This window comes from Oncorhynchus masou, chromosome 29, assembly GCF_036934945.1.
Source record: "Oncorhynchus masou masou isolate Uvic2021 chromosome 29, UVic_Omas_1.1, whole genome shotgun sequence".
NCBI classification, from domain to species: Eukaryota; Metazoa; Chordata; class Actinopteri; order Salmoniformes; family Salmonidae; genus Oncorhynchus; species Oncorhynchus masou.
In genome coordinates, this window is record NC_088240.1 from 73,438,881 (window position 1) to 73,452,744 (window position 13,864).

The window sequence follows — 13,864 nt, forward strand, 5'->3', positions numbered from 1 at the left end:
TGGTTTAGGCAAACATCTGAGTTACATGCGCACACAGTTACTCAAGTTAGGATTTGACTTTGGGAATACAACTGTGACAGTGGCTCACATCTAGCTAACTTCAATGATGACATAAATACATTAAGAAACAATTCATGTTTATTAATCAATCTTTCCCCCAGAAGATAAGGTGACAGACAGGCAGAAGATGCCTATTGGAGAACTTATTTGTATTGCTTTTAATCTTTTTAATGAATTTATCTTATTAACACTTGGTTCTAGCTAGCTATTTGTGTCGGTAGCTATCAAGTAAACACAATGATAGAGCTTACCACTCTACCTTTACCACTCTGTGCATCACCCTGCAATGAGTTAAATGAAGTCACTACTCTGTGTCCTCCGTCGCTGGGAAGGAAAGATGTGAACTGGGAATGTATGGGAGAGGAGGGGGACTGTCCTGGCTTTAACATACAGAAGAAGAAAATAATTATAAGACTAACTTCCTGTCGCATTGGATTTGAATGACTTTTCCCCCACTTTAAGGTCATTGTTGACAGTACAATTAAAATCAACTTCTCATTTCCCATCAGGATGTGAACAACAGGAGTGTCATACAAATGTGTGGCAAACCAGAAAACATAATCAGTTGCGCCACTGAATGTAGGCTTATGCTGCTTCATGGGAAAATGCATAAATCACTGCAGGGAAGTAGTGAAGCAATATGTCACAACCCAATGTTAAACTGGAATTTCATTGAAATCTTCCCATATGAGTCAATATCTAAGTGTTAAATCCCCAAAAACCCAATGTCTGAGAAATAACTCCCAGACAGATAACCTTCTAAGAGCCTTGGTTAATCGTACGCTGAGTTCACAAGCATAACAAACTAGGTTTAACAGACTAGGACAGGGATCATCAACTAGATTCAGATGCGGATCGATTTTCTCTTGAGCAGATGGTCAGGGGGCCGGAACATAATTACACATCATTTGTTGACTGCAAAATGATCGCAAGATCCCCAAACAGATATAATAATTTGACTAAAACAATAATTTCAAAACCTGCTTAAATTGGTATAAAACCACATTTCTCTATTATGCGTGGGAAATAAAATCACTGTGGGCCACCAGTTGAGATTTAAGGAGAAGATTGCTACTCACATAGGCAGGTCTTTGGATCGGGGGTCCCACACTTTGGGGTCCTGACTGTTGAACCAGTTGAAGACCTCCTCCAGAAGCTACAGAGAGAACAGTGAGGAGAGGGTGAATCTACACTCCTCTGTTGGTCATTTTACAACATGTCGTTCATTTGTCTTTCCAATAAACATTGCATATGTTATTGGATTGAACCATCTTCTATGATTTTAGTTTGAACCTATGACCACCAGGGGAGTCATGACCACCAGAACCACAGCCCTACAGAGCACCATAACTCATTCCCAATCACATACTGTTCTGCAAACTAGACGGCCATTTGGAACAGCAGACACTGTAACTGACAAGTAACCTGTAAGTCTGTCGTTTTTTGTTTGAATTGTTTACGTGTTTGCTATGCGGGGGAAATGATAAAACAAGCGGAACTACATAGCTAATAACTGTTGTAACGGGGACAGTATTGTAGCAACACACCTTTGGAGGGAAGGCAATCCCGCGCTGCGTTAGCTAAGTTTTCATGTCATCAGGTGTAGTTCGTAAAAGTTGAAGCGTGTACGTTATGATGGTAACGTTATAATAATTAAGGATGAAGTGTGAATTCATGCCAGGAATAATAAGTGTGAAGTTTGATTTCCTCCCTTCTGGAATAAGCAGCCAATTAGGTATTTTTCCTTTATTCATGTGTTTAATCTGATACTGTTATAGCTCCGGCTAAACTGTTTATGTGTGTAAGCACTTCAGAGTTATACCAAGCTAATAAGTCACTCGTAAGATAAGAAGGCTGTAAGAGTGTGCTTAACTGTATTTTCATTTACTTTATAGTTCTCACGGAAGGTGATAATTCTGACTAAAACTACAGAATAAAGCTGCCAGTTAAAATCAAGGACCGGTTGTGTTCGTGGTTACTGAAGGGAGCTACAGAAACCACAAGACATATACTGAGGACTGATATCACTGACTGAGTACAGACCATGTATTGCGTTAGGATGAGGCTATTCAAGTGTCTCTTGTCTAACTTCTGATATTGAATTTTATGAAACATTTAAACTAGTGTGTACTGTCTATACACATAACTTCAAAATAAGTTGAGAATGTTTCAATCAAGATGAGCGTAAACAGCTGTGTTCAAAGTGCAGCCAAGTGTATATCCATTTACTATCGTGTGTGTGTGCTTTTAACAAAAAGGTTGTGGTTATGTAACTAAAGTACAGTAAAAACGTGATAACATTGCAGACGACTTATAGTTCATCCAACTGGTTTCTGTCATACTGAAAGTACTGTGCTTGTAGCTACATGGTCAAGTAAATACTTCTGATTTGTACTGTACAATTGCCTATGTAAAGAGTTTTCCTCCCAGAGTGTTGCTGTCTGAGTACTCCGCATTACCTTCAAGTAGTAGGAGCGGGCCACGGCTGTGGGCCTTTCATCTTCCGGGAGAGACTCCTCCTGGTCCAGACGCCTCCGCACCACTTGCACCACATCTTCATGGAATGATTTCTACAACATCAACAGACATAGAAATATACAAACATAGTTATTTAGCTGACTACTCATTCATCTTCCTTTGAAAATGTTCCTTCAAATGAGAGTTTCAATGTAGAAGAGATCCTGTCCTGCCAATTCAGATGCTATATAGACAGACACTGACCAGGGTGGTGTAGAGGCCTTTGTCAAACTTCTTGCCCACAGCACGGAGGTCACAGGCTGGCAGGCCTTCCGCTCCACTGTCAGGGTCAACCTGGGTCACACACTACAGGAGGGGAATAGGGACAAATGTAGTATGTTAGAGAGAAACAACACGGAACATATAGCCACACAAGCACTTATGTGCAACAGTTCAAGATGAACAGGCAAATAGTCCAAGCAGAACAGGACTTTATCAGCTAATAAACTTTTAAAAAGAGAGGAGAGAGTCGTTGCACTCGTTCTGTGAAATTATTTCTTCAGAAAAGCCACATCAAAACTTGACAAGTCATGATAGGTGTTAAAGCCTGCTGCTATTTTCAGCTTGCGCATCTGGTCTCATTTAGCATCCTGTGACAAGAAGCATTGTACGGCCTGGTATCTCCCACCTGTGAGCAGGTGATGAGGTGCTGGGTGAGAGTGGAGGTGAGCAGGCAGGCCAGCACCTTCTCTACCCCGGCCCTCAGCTCCATGTGGAGCAGCTCCCTCCAGGGGCTGGGCTGGGACTGGCTGCAGGGCCGGCAGGAATACGCCACACTCTCTGGCAGGCTGGACAGAATCTCATACAGGTCACCTGGAGGGGAGGAGAGGGACGGACAACCATCAGAACCATTCCACTACATCAAAATCATGGGAGATAACAGCATGTGATAAACTCAGATTTGGGCTGTCCCAGATAGTCGTCGTCTGTTCTTTAGACCAACCAAAATGTAAAACACATTTTTTAAATATAGACACACTCTATAATTTGAATAAAATCAACTATATGCACTGAGCTTGTCTGGCGCTTTAAGTGCACTGTTTGATTAAATAATTAAGACAAATTACTCATGAGGGAGGAAGCCCATTGGCCACACTGAGTAAAAACATTTATAACAAATGACAGCAAGTCTCTCCTCACTGGTGCAGCAAACAGACACCACAGCAAGTGTTTATTGCGCTGTCTGTGCCAAAGATGCAACATAATAACAGCTATTTTGTTTCTTACTTGTTTCTAAACTGAAAAGTTCTGTTACCGAAATACCTACATTTGTTAAGGAAAAACATTCCCTCGACCCTTGCTCTCTTTAAGTGAAACATGTATGCATGTGACCAATAGGGCCTGGCCTATAGCCTATCATAATCACATCAATAAATTGGTTCTAAAATACCGAACACATGACAGCAAAATGGATGTGAAAAAGAAACTCGAAAGTGCCAAGAGTGAGCAAAGCTGTCAAAGGCAAAGGGTGGCTACTTTGAAGAATCTCAAATATATTTTTCATTTGTAGGTTTACTACATGATTCCATGTGTTATTTCATAGTTTTGACATCTTCACTATTATTTTACAATCTAGAAAATAGGAAAAATAAAATAAAAACCCTTGAATGAGTAGGTGTTATAAAACTTGACTGGTACTGTTTATGGATAATTTATAAAACCAGGCATGTTTAACAGTTAGGCTATTCATTAATTAAGTTGGTGTTTCCCCTCAATTTTCTTATGACAATTAAGACAAGACCTGTTTCCTCGTCTCCTCATTCAGCTGCTGCCTCCTCCGCATTCTCAACACCAACAAGCTGGTTAACTTTGCTATTATGCACATAGCAACATATAGGGGGAAAGGCGCCAATTCAACGGCGCACTGAAGATTATGTATCAGAACCACTATCCATCGCGGGAGAATGCGCATTTGTTATATAATATTCTATTTATTAGCGTTGCACCATTATTGTTACATAATATAACCATTTACAATTTCAGTAGCACGTTTTGGAGTTATGGGCTGTGCCATCCTCATGGCCTCGGCAATGGAGCAGTCCACTGAGATAGGCAGGAATTAGACAGCCGGCTTGTGCACCATGAAGAAATACATACATTTGGGACTGTTCGGCTAAAGAATGCTCAGTCGACCAACAACCCATTGACAAAACAATCGACCAGTCCACTTAATGGTGTTAGTCTTAATAGAGATACAGTGCCTTCAGAAAATATTTACACCCCTGGACTTTCTCCACATTTTGTTGTGTTATAACCTGAATTTAAAATTGATTAAATTTGTCACTGGCCTACAAACAATACTCCTTAATGTAAAAGGGAAATTGTGTATTTCTAAATTTTTACTAATTGAAAATGAAAAGCAGAAATTTCTTTAGTCAATAAGTATTCAACCCCATTGTTATGGCAAGCCTAAATAGGTTCAGGAGTAAATATTTGCTCAACTGTTGACTGCAGTGGGCTAAATCAGTTTCACACAGCGTTTCTTGGTAATCTTTTATTTATTTATACATTTAAACCCTTTTTTCTCCCCTTTTTCGTAATATCCAAATTGGTAGTTACAACAACTCTTGTATGGACTCGGGAGAGGCAAAGGACGAGAGTCATACATTCTCCGACACACGACCGTGCCAAGCTGCACTGCTTATTGACACAATGCTCGCTTAACCCAGAAGCCAGCTGCATCAATGTGTCAGAGGAAACACCGTACAACTGGCGACCGAAGTCAGCATGCATGTGCCTGGCCCGCCACAAGAAGTCGCTAGAGCGTGATGGGACAAGGACATCCCGCTCGGCCAAACCCTCCCCTGGGCCTGGGATCGAACCAGGGTCTGTAGTGACGCCTCAATTAGTTCTTCCATGGACTGCATACTCACCAAACATGTCGCCCATTAAATATGTTTGGAATGCTCTGGATTGACGTGTATGTCAGCGCGTTCAAGTTCAGCCAAGATCTAGCAGGTTCGCACAGACATTGAAGTGTGAGACAACAATCCACAATCAACAGACTGAACTCTATACAAAGGAGATGTCGCACTGCACGAGGCAAATGGTGGTCACACCAGACACTGACTGGTTTTCTGATCCATGCCCCTATCATTTTATTTAAGGCATCAGTGACCAACAGATGCATATATGTATCCCCAGTCATGTGAAATCCAAAGATTAGGGCCTCATTTTTTTTCTCCAATTGACTGATTTCCTTATATGAACTGTAACTCACGTTTACATTTTTTTCCCAGTTTACTTTAAAACAAAAGTTTACACCTCACACATAGTCATGGGCTTAAAAAAATACAAATAAACCAGTACCATGTCAGAGAGTTGAAATGTATTAAATTGAGTTTGATTCCAAATATTACACTTTATATACACATCATAAAATACTAAAATAACGAAAGACATAGAAACACCACATTGTCGGCGGGCTTTTTTAAATAATGTTTATTCATTTAAATATTAACGTTCGACCATGAGGCCACAAGACAGTGATTTGGTCATTTGGCTGCAGGAAAGAGTTAACATGTCGCATAATAAGTTGTATGGACTAACATTGTGCAATAATAGTGCTTAACATGATTCTTTAAATCTCTGTACCACACACACACAAATTATTTGTATGGTCGCTCAGTTGAGCAGTGAATTTCAAACACCGAATCAACCACAAAGACCAGGGAGGTTTTCCAATGCCTCACAAAGGTTTGCTAGATGGGTTAAAAAAAAAGAAGCATAAATTGACTATCCCTTTGAGCATGGTGAAGTTATTAATTACAGTTTGGATGGTGTACCAATACACCCAGTCACTACAAAGTTGCCAGAGAGGAAGGAAACCGCTCAGGAATTTCACCATGATGCCAATCGTGACTTTTTAAAAACGGTTAAAGAGTTTAATGGCTGTGATAGAATAAAACTGAGGATGGATCAATATTGTAGTCGCACCACAATATTAACCTAATTGACAGAGTGAAAAATAGTAAGCTAAAAATATTCCAAAACATGCATCCTGTTTACAGTAAGGCACTAAAGTAAAACTGCAAAGAATTTGACTAAGAAATTAACTTTATGTCCTGAATACCAGTGGTGTAAAGTACTTGTGCAAAAAAAACTTTAAAGTACTACTTAAATAGTTTTTTCCCCCAGTATCTGTACTTCACTATTTATATTTTTGACAACTTTTACTTCACTACATTCCTAAAGATGTACTTTTTACTGAAAATACTCGCTACATTTTGAATGCTTAGTAGGACAGGAAAATTATCCAACTCAAGTAGTTATTAAGAGAACATCCCTGGTCATCCCTACGGTCTCTGGCGGACTCACTAAACACAAATCCTTTGTTTGTCAATTACAGTGCCTTGCGAAAGTATTCGGCCCCCTTGAACTTTGCGACCTTTTGCCACATTTCAGGCTTCAAACATAAAGATATAAAACTGTATTTTTTTGTGAAGAATCAACAACAAGTGGGACACAATCATGAAGTGGAACGACATTTATTGGATATTTCAAACTTTTTTAACAAATCAAAAACTGAAAAATTGGGCGTGCAAAATTATTCAGCCCCTTTACTTTCAGTGCAGCAAACTCTCTCCAGAAGTTCAGTGAGGATCTCTGAATGATCCAATGTTGACCTAAATGACTAATGATGATAAATACAATCCACCTGTGTGTAATCAAGTCTCTGTATAAATGCACCTGCACTGTGATAGTCTCAGAGGTCCGTTAAAAGCGCAGAGAGCATCATGAAGAACAAGGAACACACCAGGCAGGTCCGAGATACTGTTGTGAAGAAGTTTAAAGCCGGATTTGGATACAAAAAGATTTCCCAAGCTTTAAACATCCCAAGGAGCACTGTGCAAGCGATAATATTGGAATGGAAGGAGTATCAGACCACTGCAAATCTACCAAGACCTGGCCGTCCCTCTAAACTTTCAGCTCATACAAGGACAGGACTGATCAGAGATGCAGCCAAGAGGCCCATGATCACTCTGGATGAACTGCAGATATCTACAGCTGAGGTGGGAGACTCTGTCCATAGGACAACAATCAGTCATATATTGCACAAATCTGGCCTTTATGGAAGAGTGGCAAGAAGAAAGCCATTTCTTAAAGATATCCATAAAAAGTGCCGTTTAAAGTTTGCCACAAGCCACCTGGGAGACACACCAAACATGTGGAAGAAGGTGCTCTGGTCAGATGAAACCAAAATTGAACTTTTTGGCAACAATGCAAAACGTTATGTTTGGCGTAAAAGCAACACAGCTCATCACCCTGAACACACCATACCCACTGTCAAACATGGTGGTGGCAGCATCATGGTTTGGGCCTGCTTTTCTTCAGCAGGGACAGGGAAGATGGTTAAAATTGATGGGAAGATGGATGGAGCCAAATACAGGACCACTCTGGAAGAAAACCTGATGGAGTCTGCAAAAGACATGAGACTGGGACGGAGATTTGTCTTCCAACAAGACAATGATCCAAAACATAAAGCAAAACCTACAATGGAATGGTTCAAAAATAAACATATCCAGGTGTTAGAATGGCCAAGTCAAAGTCCAGACCTGAATCCAATCGAGAATCTGTGGAAAGAACTGAAAACTGCTGTTCACAAATGCTCTCCGTCCAACCTCACTGAGCTCGAGCTGTTTTGCAAGGAGGAATGGGAAAAAATTTCAGTCTCTCGATGTGCAAAACTGATGGAGACATACCCCAAGCGACTTACAGCTGTAATCGCAGCAAAAGGTGGCACTACAAAGTATTAACTTAAGGGGGCTGAATAATTTTGCACGCCCAATTTTTCAGTTTTTGATTTGTTAAAAAAGTTTGAAATATCCAATAAATGTCGTTCCACTTAATGATTGTGTCCCACTTGTTGTTGATTCTTCACAAAAAAATACAGTTTTATATCTTTATGTTTGAAGCCTGAAATGTGGCAAAAGGTCGCAAAGTTCAAGGGGGCCGAATACTTTCGCAAGGCACTGTATATCTGAGGGAGAGAGTGTGCCCCTGGCTATCCGAAAAACATTTTTTTTTTACAAGAAAATTGTGCTGTCTGGTTTGCTTAATATAAGGAATTTGCAATGATTTAAACTTTTACTTTTGATACCTAACTATATTTAAAACCAAATACTTTTAGACTACTATACTCAATAAGTCGGCAGAGTAGCCTAGTGGTTAGAGCGTTGGACTAGTAACCGGAAGGTTGCAAGTTCAAACCCCCGAGCTGACAATGTACAAATCTGTCGTTCTGCCCCTAAACAAGCAGTTAACCCACTGTTCCTAGGCCGTCATTGTCAATAAGAATTTGTTCTTAACTGACTTGCCTGGTTAAATAAAGATTTAAAAAAAAATATATATATATATTACTTTCACTTGAGTAATTTTGTATTAAGGTATCTTTACTTTATCTCAAGTATAACAATTGAGTACTTGTTCCACCATCGCTGAATACAAATCATTATGTTTGTGGCAAATCCAACAACACATCACAGAGTACCACTTTTCATATTTTCAAGCATGGTGGTGGCTGCATCATGCTATGGGTATGCTTGTCATCTGCAAGGACAAGGGAGTTCAGGTCTGCATTCTAACAGATACGGGGAGACAAATTCATCTTTCAGCAGGACAATAACCTAAAACACAAGGCGAAATATACACTGGAGTTGCTTACCAAGACGACGCTGAATGTTTGAGTGACCTAGTTAGCTTTGACTTAAATCTATGCAAGACTTGAATGGCTGTCTAGCATTGATCAACAACGAACTTGGCAGAGCTTGAAGAATTTAAAGAATAATGTGCAAATACTGTACAATCCAGGTGTTCAAAAACTCTTAGTTCGAGATTTACTCAGAAAGACTCACAGCTGTAATCACTGCCAAAAGGTGATTATAACATGTAACAAGGGGTTTGAATACTTAATCAAGATAATTTTATTACCAAGATGTTATTATTTTTTATAATAAAAAAAAGTTCAAATACTCTTTCAAAGTAGAAGAGATTCTGAGTAGGCGATAACTAAATCCATTGTAATCCCACCTTGTAACAACAAAATGTAGAAGTGATGGGGTGTTCCCCCCCCTTTGAATTGTATTTTCAATGTCCATGTGGCCCATTGGCATCAGTTACTTCTATCGTTACTTCATATAGAAGAATAATTACTTGGGGAAGGTATAGATTGTATTGGGGGGGGATAATAATGTCAATTTACTATGTGCTGGTCCTAGACATCCTTGTATGTAGCTTACTGTTTAACACCTTTTCCCGCTTCTTCCTTTACTCAGACAAGGGGTCTCTCCAACTGGAAGGGATTCTTCCTTCATGTCCAGGGCCTCATCTGCACTTGTGAATTCCATTCTTTGCTTTCCCTTCCATACTCACAGCATTGCCAGGAATCGTAGATGAGTTTAGATTTCACTTTTCTCCAGTGACGGTCTGATCGGAAAGAATTCGTAGTGCTTTTTCGCAGCCGAGCAGACAGGTCATGGATGAATCTAATGGATTGGCTGTGGATTTTAATCCCCTTACACCCCTGTGCATTCAGAATGTTGACTTTAGTCTGATAGTTCCACAATTTGAAGATTACCATGCAAGGGTATTTAGCAGGGATGTGGACTCGAGTCACATGACTTGGACTCGAGTCACAAATCTGGCGACTTGCAACTTGACTTTGACACCAATGACTCGTGACTTAACTTGGACTTGAGCCTTTTGACTGGAACTGACTTGATATCCTCCCCAAGCCCAAATATAAAAAATGATGCTATTAAAAGAGTGCAGCACGTCAACTCTTCATTTTACGGATTACAGTTTGAATCTGACAGCAGCCAAACAAATTGTGCCAGCTGAGAAAAAGTTGTGCGTGGCAGTGCAGAGGAACGTTGGCGGGTGAATTCAGATGGAGCCCTTGGAAAGACTATACCCAAAATTATTATTTTTGGATATAAAGACTACGCTGTATCAACAAAAAATGGATTGCAACTTGCAAAACATGCGGGAAGAAAATTAGACGGAGGCGCAACAACTTCAACTTTTTCCGACATTTTAAGCTGCACAAAGAAAGGTATGTCTTGGCTAATATAGCCGACAGCTACATTATTTATAACTTTCTCATGGCTACCCATGTATTTCCATGGAAATATAAAGTTTATTTGCAAAGTAATAAATGTATATATTTTTTAATAGTATATTACATTTACGCAAATCATGAATGCTAACTATTACACTTGTTAAAAATATGAAATGGTATTACATTTGGTGAAGAGCACATTATGACTTTATGACTCGAAACTCAAAGTTTAGGACTTGAGACTTGCCTGTCTTGACTTGGGACTTGAGTGCTAAGACTTGAGACTTACTTGCGATTTACTTGACTTGGTCCCACCTCTGGTATTTAGCGTTCTTCTATTTCACGCCGATCCAATGACATCATTCCAGATCCAGTGGTGATATACCCTTAACAAGTTCCTCTGAAATCAGTTTGACCACGTAGCTGGAAAGGGCTTCTTTTTCCTCATCTTCCGGTAAAGACAATCTCGTGTTTCGTCTCGTTCTACAGTATTTTCAATTCCTCTTCCAAAGTTAGCAGCTTTGTTTCCAAAAGGCAAATTTTGTCGTCTTGTTCGCTCACACACATGCCTTGTTGGTACGTATCTGACACGATAGACTACTTCCTTTCGAGCAAATCTATTTTTTTCAGCACAGATTGTAACTGTTTGTTTTGGTGAGCATCAAGAGCCTTTCAGCTACACTTTCCTGGATATCATTACTCTCATTTGCATCTCCAAGTTGTTCCTGGTCTTTTCCTCTGAGGGAAGCCATGGTTGTGTCGCTGCGTCGCTTTACCAACTGATTGGTTCGCTGATATTCACAGATTACCACTCACTCTCTCCCAGGTACTTGAGGATATATTGATCTATCGATTTTACAGGCTTAATTTAAACTGTTGTCTGGCTTCTACATATAACAGTTTTGTCGGTAAAAAAAAGAGCTTCCCCATGCTTCCTAAACAGAGCTACTCTCTCCCCTTGCATCCTATCGGCACCCACATGCCCCTCTCATATGTCGCCAATTCCAAGGAAAACAAACTAGACAAACAAAAAATGTGAGAAACATTTTCCTGAGAGCAAAGGTCAACCTCTTCATACCCGGAGAAAAAACACCCACGATAAAACAAGAGATGGGAAACTTTGTTATTATATGTGTTTCTGGGTAACCCTGACAGCAAAAGGACAAAGCAAGGAAGCCGAACTCCTTTAGGCAGAAAATTACATCAGGCCATTATGTGAAATAACTATTTTGAGAATCACCCACGTAATTCATTCGACCTTTCATACTAGTTCTCTATTGGAAACTCCTGTGCTTACTGTGATGATACCAGGCGAAATTCACACTTTCACTTAATACAACAAATTGAACTAATAGAATACTGCATAGAATGGCTGATTTGCTCATATTTGCAAAGCTCTACCTGTGATTTGGCAGGAGGAATGGGAGGAAGGGATATACATCAGTGGAGGATGCTGAAGGGAGGACGACTCATAATAATGTCTGGAACATCACAAATGGAATGGCATCAAACACGTATCGAACACATGGTTTCTATACCATTCCACTAATTCTGCTCCAGCCATTACCACAAGCTTGTTCTCCCCAATTAAGGTGCCACCAACCTCCTGTGCTCTACATGCATAATGATCTGCATGTCATTGTGTCAGTAAGGAGGGCATGAAACCTTTACTCTTCAGTTGACACACACACACAATCTCCCTCACTCTCATAAACACTCTCTCCCACAAACACACATACTGAGACCAACTTAAAAAACATTAGGCACTAAACAGAATTTAAGGAGCACCAGAAAGAAAGATTTTTGATATAGTTTAGGTTTACATTAGGCCTATATGAAGCACATCTCATGAGTAGGAGACCCATTTCCTTTATTTGTGTACCAATCACATTTGCCAACACCTACTGTCAAGTTACCAGGTTGTTAGCTAGCTAGGTAACATGACTGAACAACGTTAGTTGATGTCAAATCAATAATTAGCAACCCTGGGTTTGTTCAAAACGGCTCGTGGTTTGTGATATATAAAATGCGCGAATCCTGATACAAATAAAAAAGGCATCTCTGGTAATATGGGTGATATTTTTGTAACCGTTTGGGCGAGACAAGCCATTTTCTTTGCTGTGAAGCTGCAAGCATGCCTGTCCATTTTCCCTCTCCGACAATAAGAGGCTGCATGACAGTGAACTGATCTGTGCTCTTGGTTATAACAGGCGATGAAATTATACAATGTATCAACATTGCTCGTGTTGCGTGCTGCTCCAACATAACACAAGTACAAATCTAAACAGAAGACTAAGGGTCTGCATCCCCACTTGCCATCACAAATAAATTATATATTTTCAAACTGACGGAGGAATAGACGTGCGTGAAGAGCGGACGGAGAGAAGCAGGTGAGGACTGGCAGGGGATGAGGATGGCTGATTACATCTGCCACACGTGATATGCAAATTCATTTAATCTCAGCAAAAAAATAAATGTCCTCTCACTGTCAACTGCATTTATTTTCAGCAAAAACTGTGTAAATATTTGTATGAACATAACATTTGTATCAACAGCTGAGACAAACTGAACAAGTTCCATAGGCATGTTAATAACAGAAATGGAATAATGTGTCCCTGAACAAAGGGGGGGGGGGGTCAAAATCAAAAGTAACAGTCAATACAGCTGGTGGCCACACCAGATACTAAGTACTGCAGTGCACCTCCTCCTCATGGACTGCACCAGATTTGCCAGTTCTTGCTGTGAGATGTTAACCCACTCTTCCACCAAGGCACCTGCAAGATATTTCTGGGGGGAATGGCCCTAGCCCTTACCCTCCGATCCAACAGGTCCCAGACGTGCTCAAAGAGATTGAGATCCGGGCTCTTCGCTGGCCATGGCAGAACACTGACATTCCTGTCTTGCAGGAAATCACTCACAGAACGAGCAGTATGGCTGGTGGCATAGTCATGCTGCAGGGACAATGTCAGGATGAGCCTGCAGGAAGGGTACCACGAGGGAGGAGGATGTCTTCCCTCTAACGAGCAGCGTTGCAATTGCCTGCAATGACAAGCTCAGTCCGATGAGACACCCTGCTCCAGACCATGACGGACCTTCCACCTCCAAATCAATCCCGCTCCAGAGTACAGGCCTCGGTGTAAATCTCATTTCTTCGACGATAAACGCGAATCCGACCATCATCTCCTGGTAAGACAAAACCGTGACTCATCAGTGAAGAGCACTTTTTGC

General features: G+C 40.5%; 1 protein-coding gene across 3 annotated transcripts in view; it reads right to left on the minus strand.

The window, feature by feature from the left end:
* LOC135520478 (histone-lysine N-methyltransferase 2A-like) overlaps nt 1–13,864 on the minus strand; it is a 79,896-nt gene that overhangs the window by 26,804 nt on the left and 39,228 nt on the right. For all 3 annotated transcript variants that reach the window (XM_064946074.1, XM_064946073.1, XM_064946072.1), the window contains exons 15-18: nt 3,206–3,390; nt 2,782–2,883; nt 2,520–2,630; nt 1,140–1,216 (exon numbers count right to left, since the gene is read on the minus strand). In XM_064946074.1, coding sequence (XP_064802146.1) covers nt 1,140–1,216; nt 2,520–2,630; nt 2,782–2,883; nt 3,206–3,390 — 475 coding nt within the window. The remainder of the gene's footprint in view (nt 1–1,139; nt 1,217–2,519; nt 2,631–2,781; nt 2,884–3,205; nt 3,391–13,864) is intronic.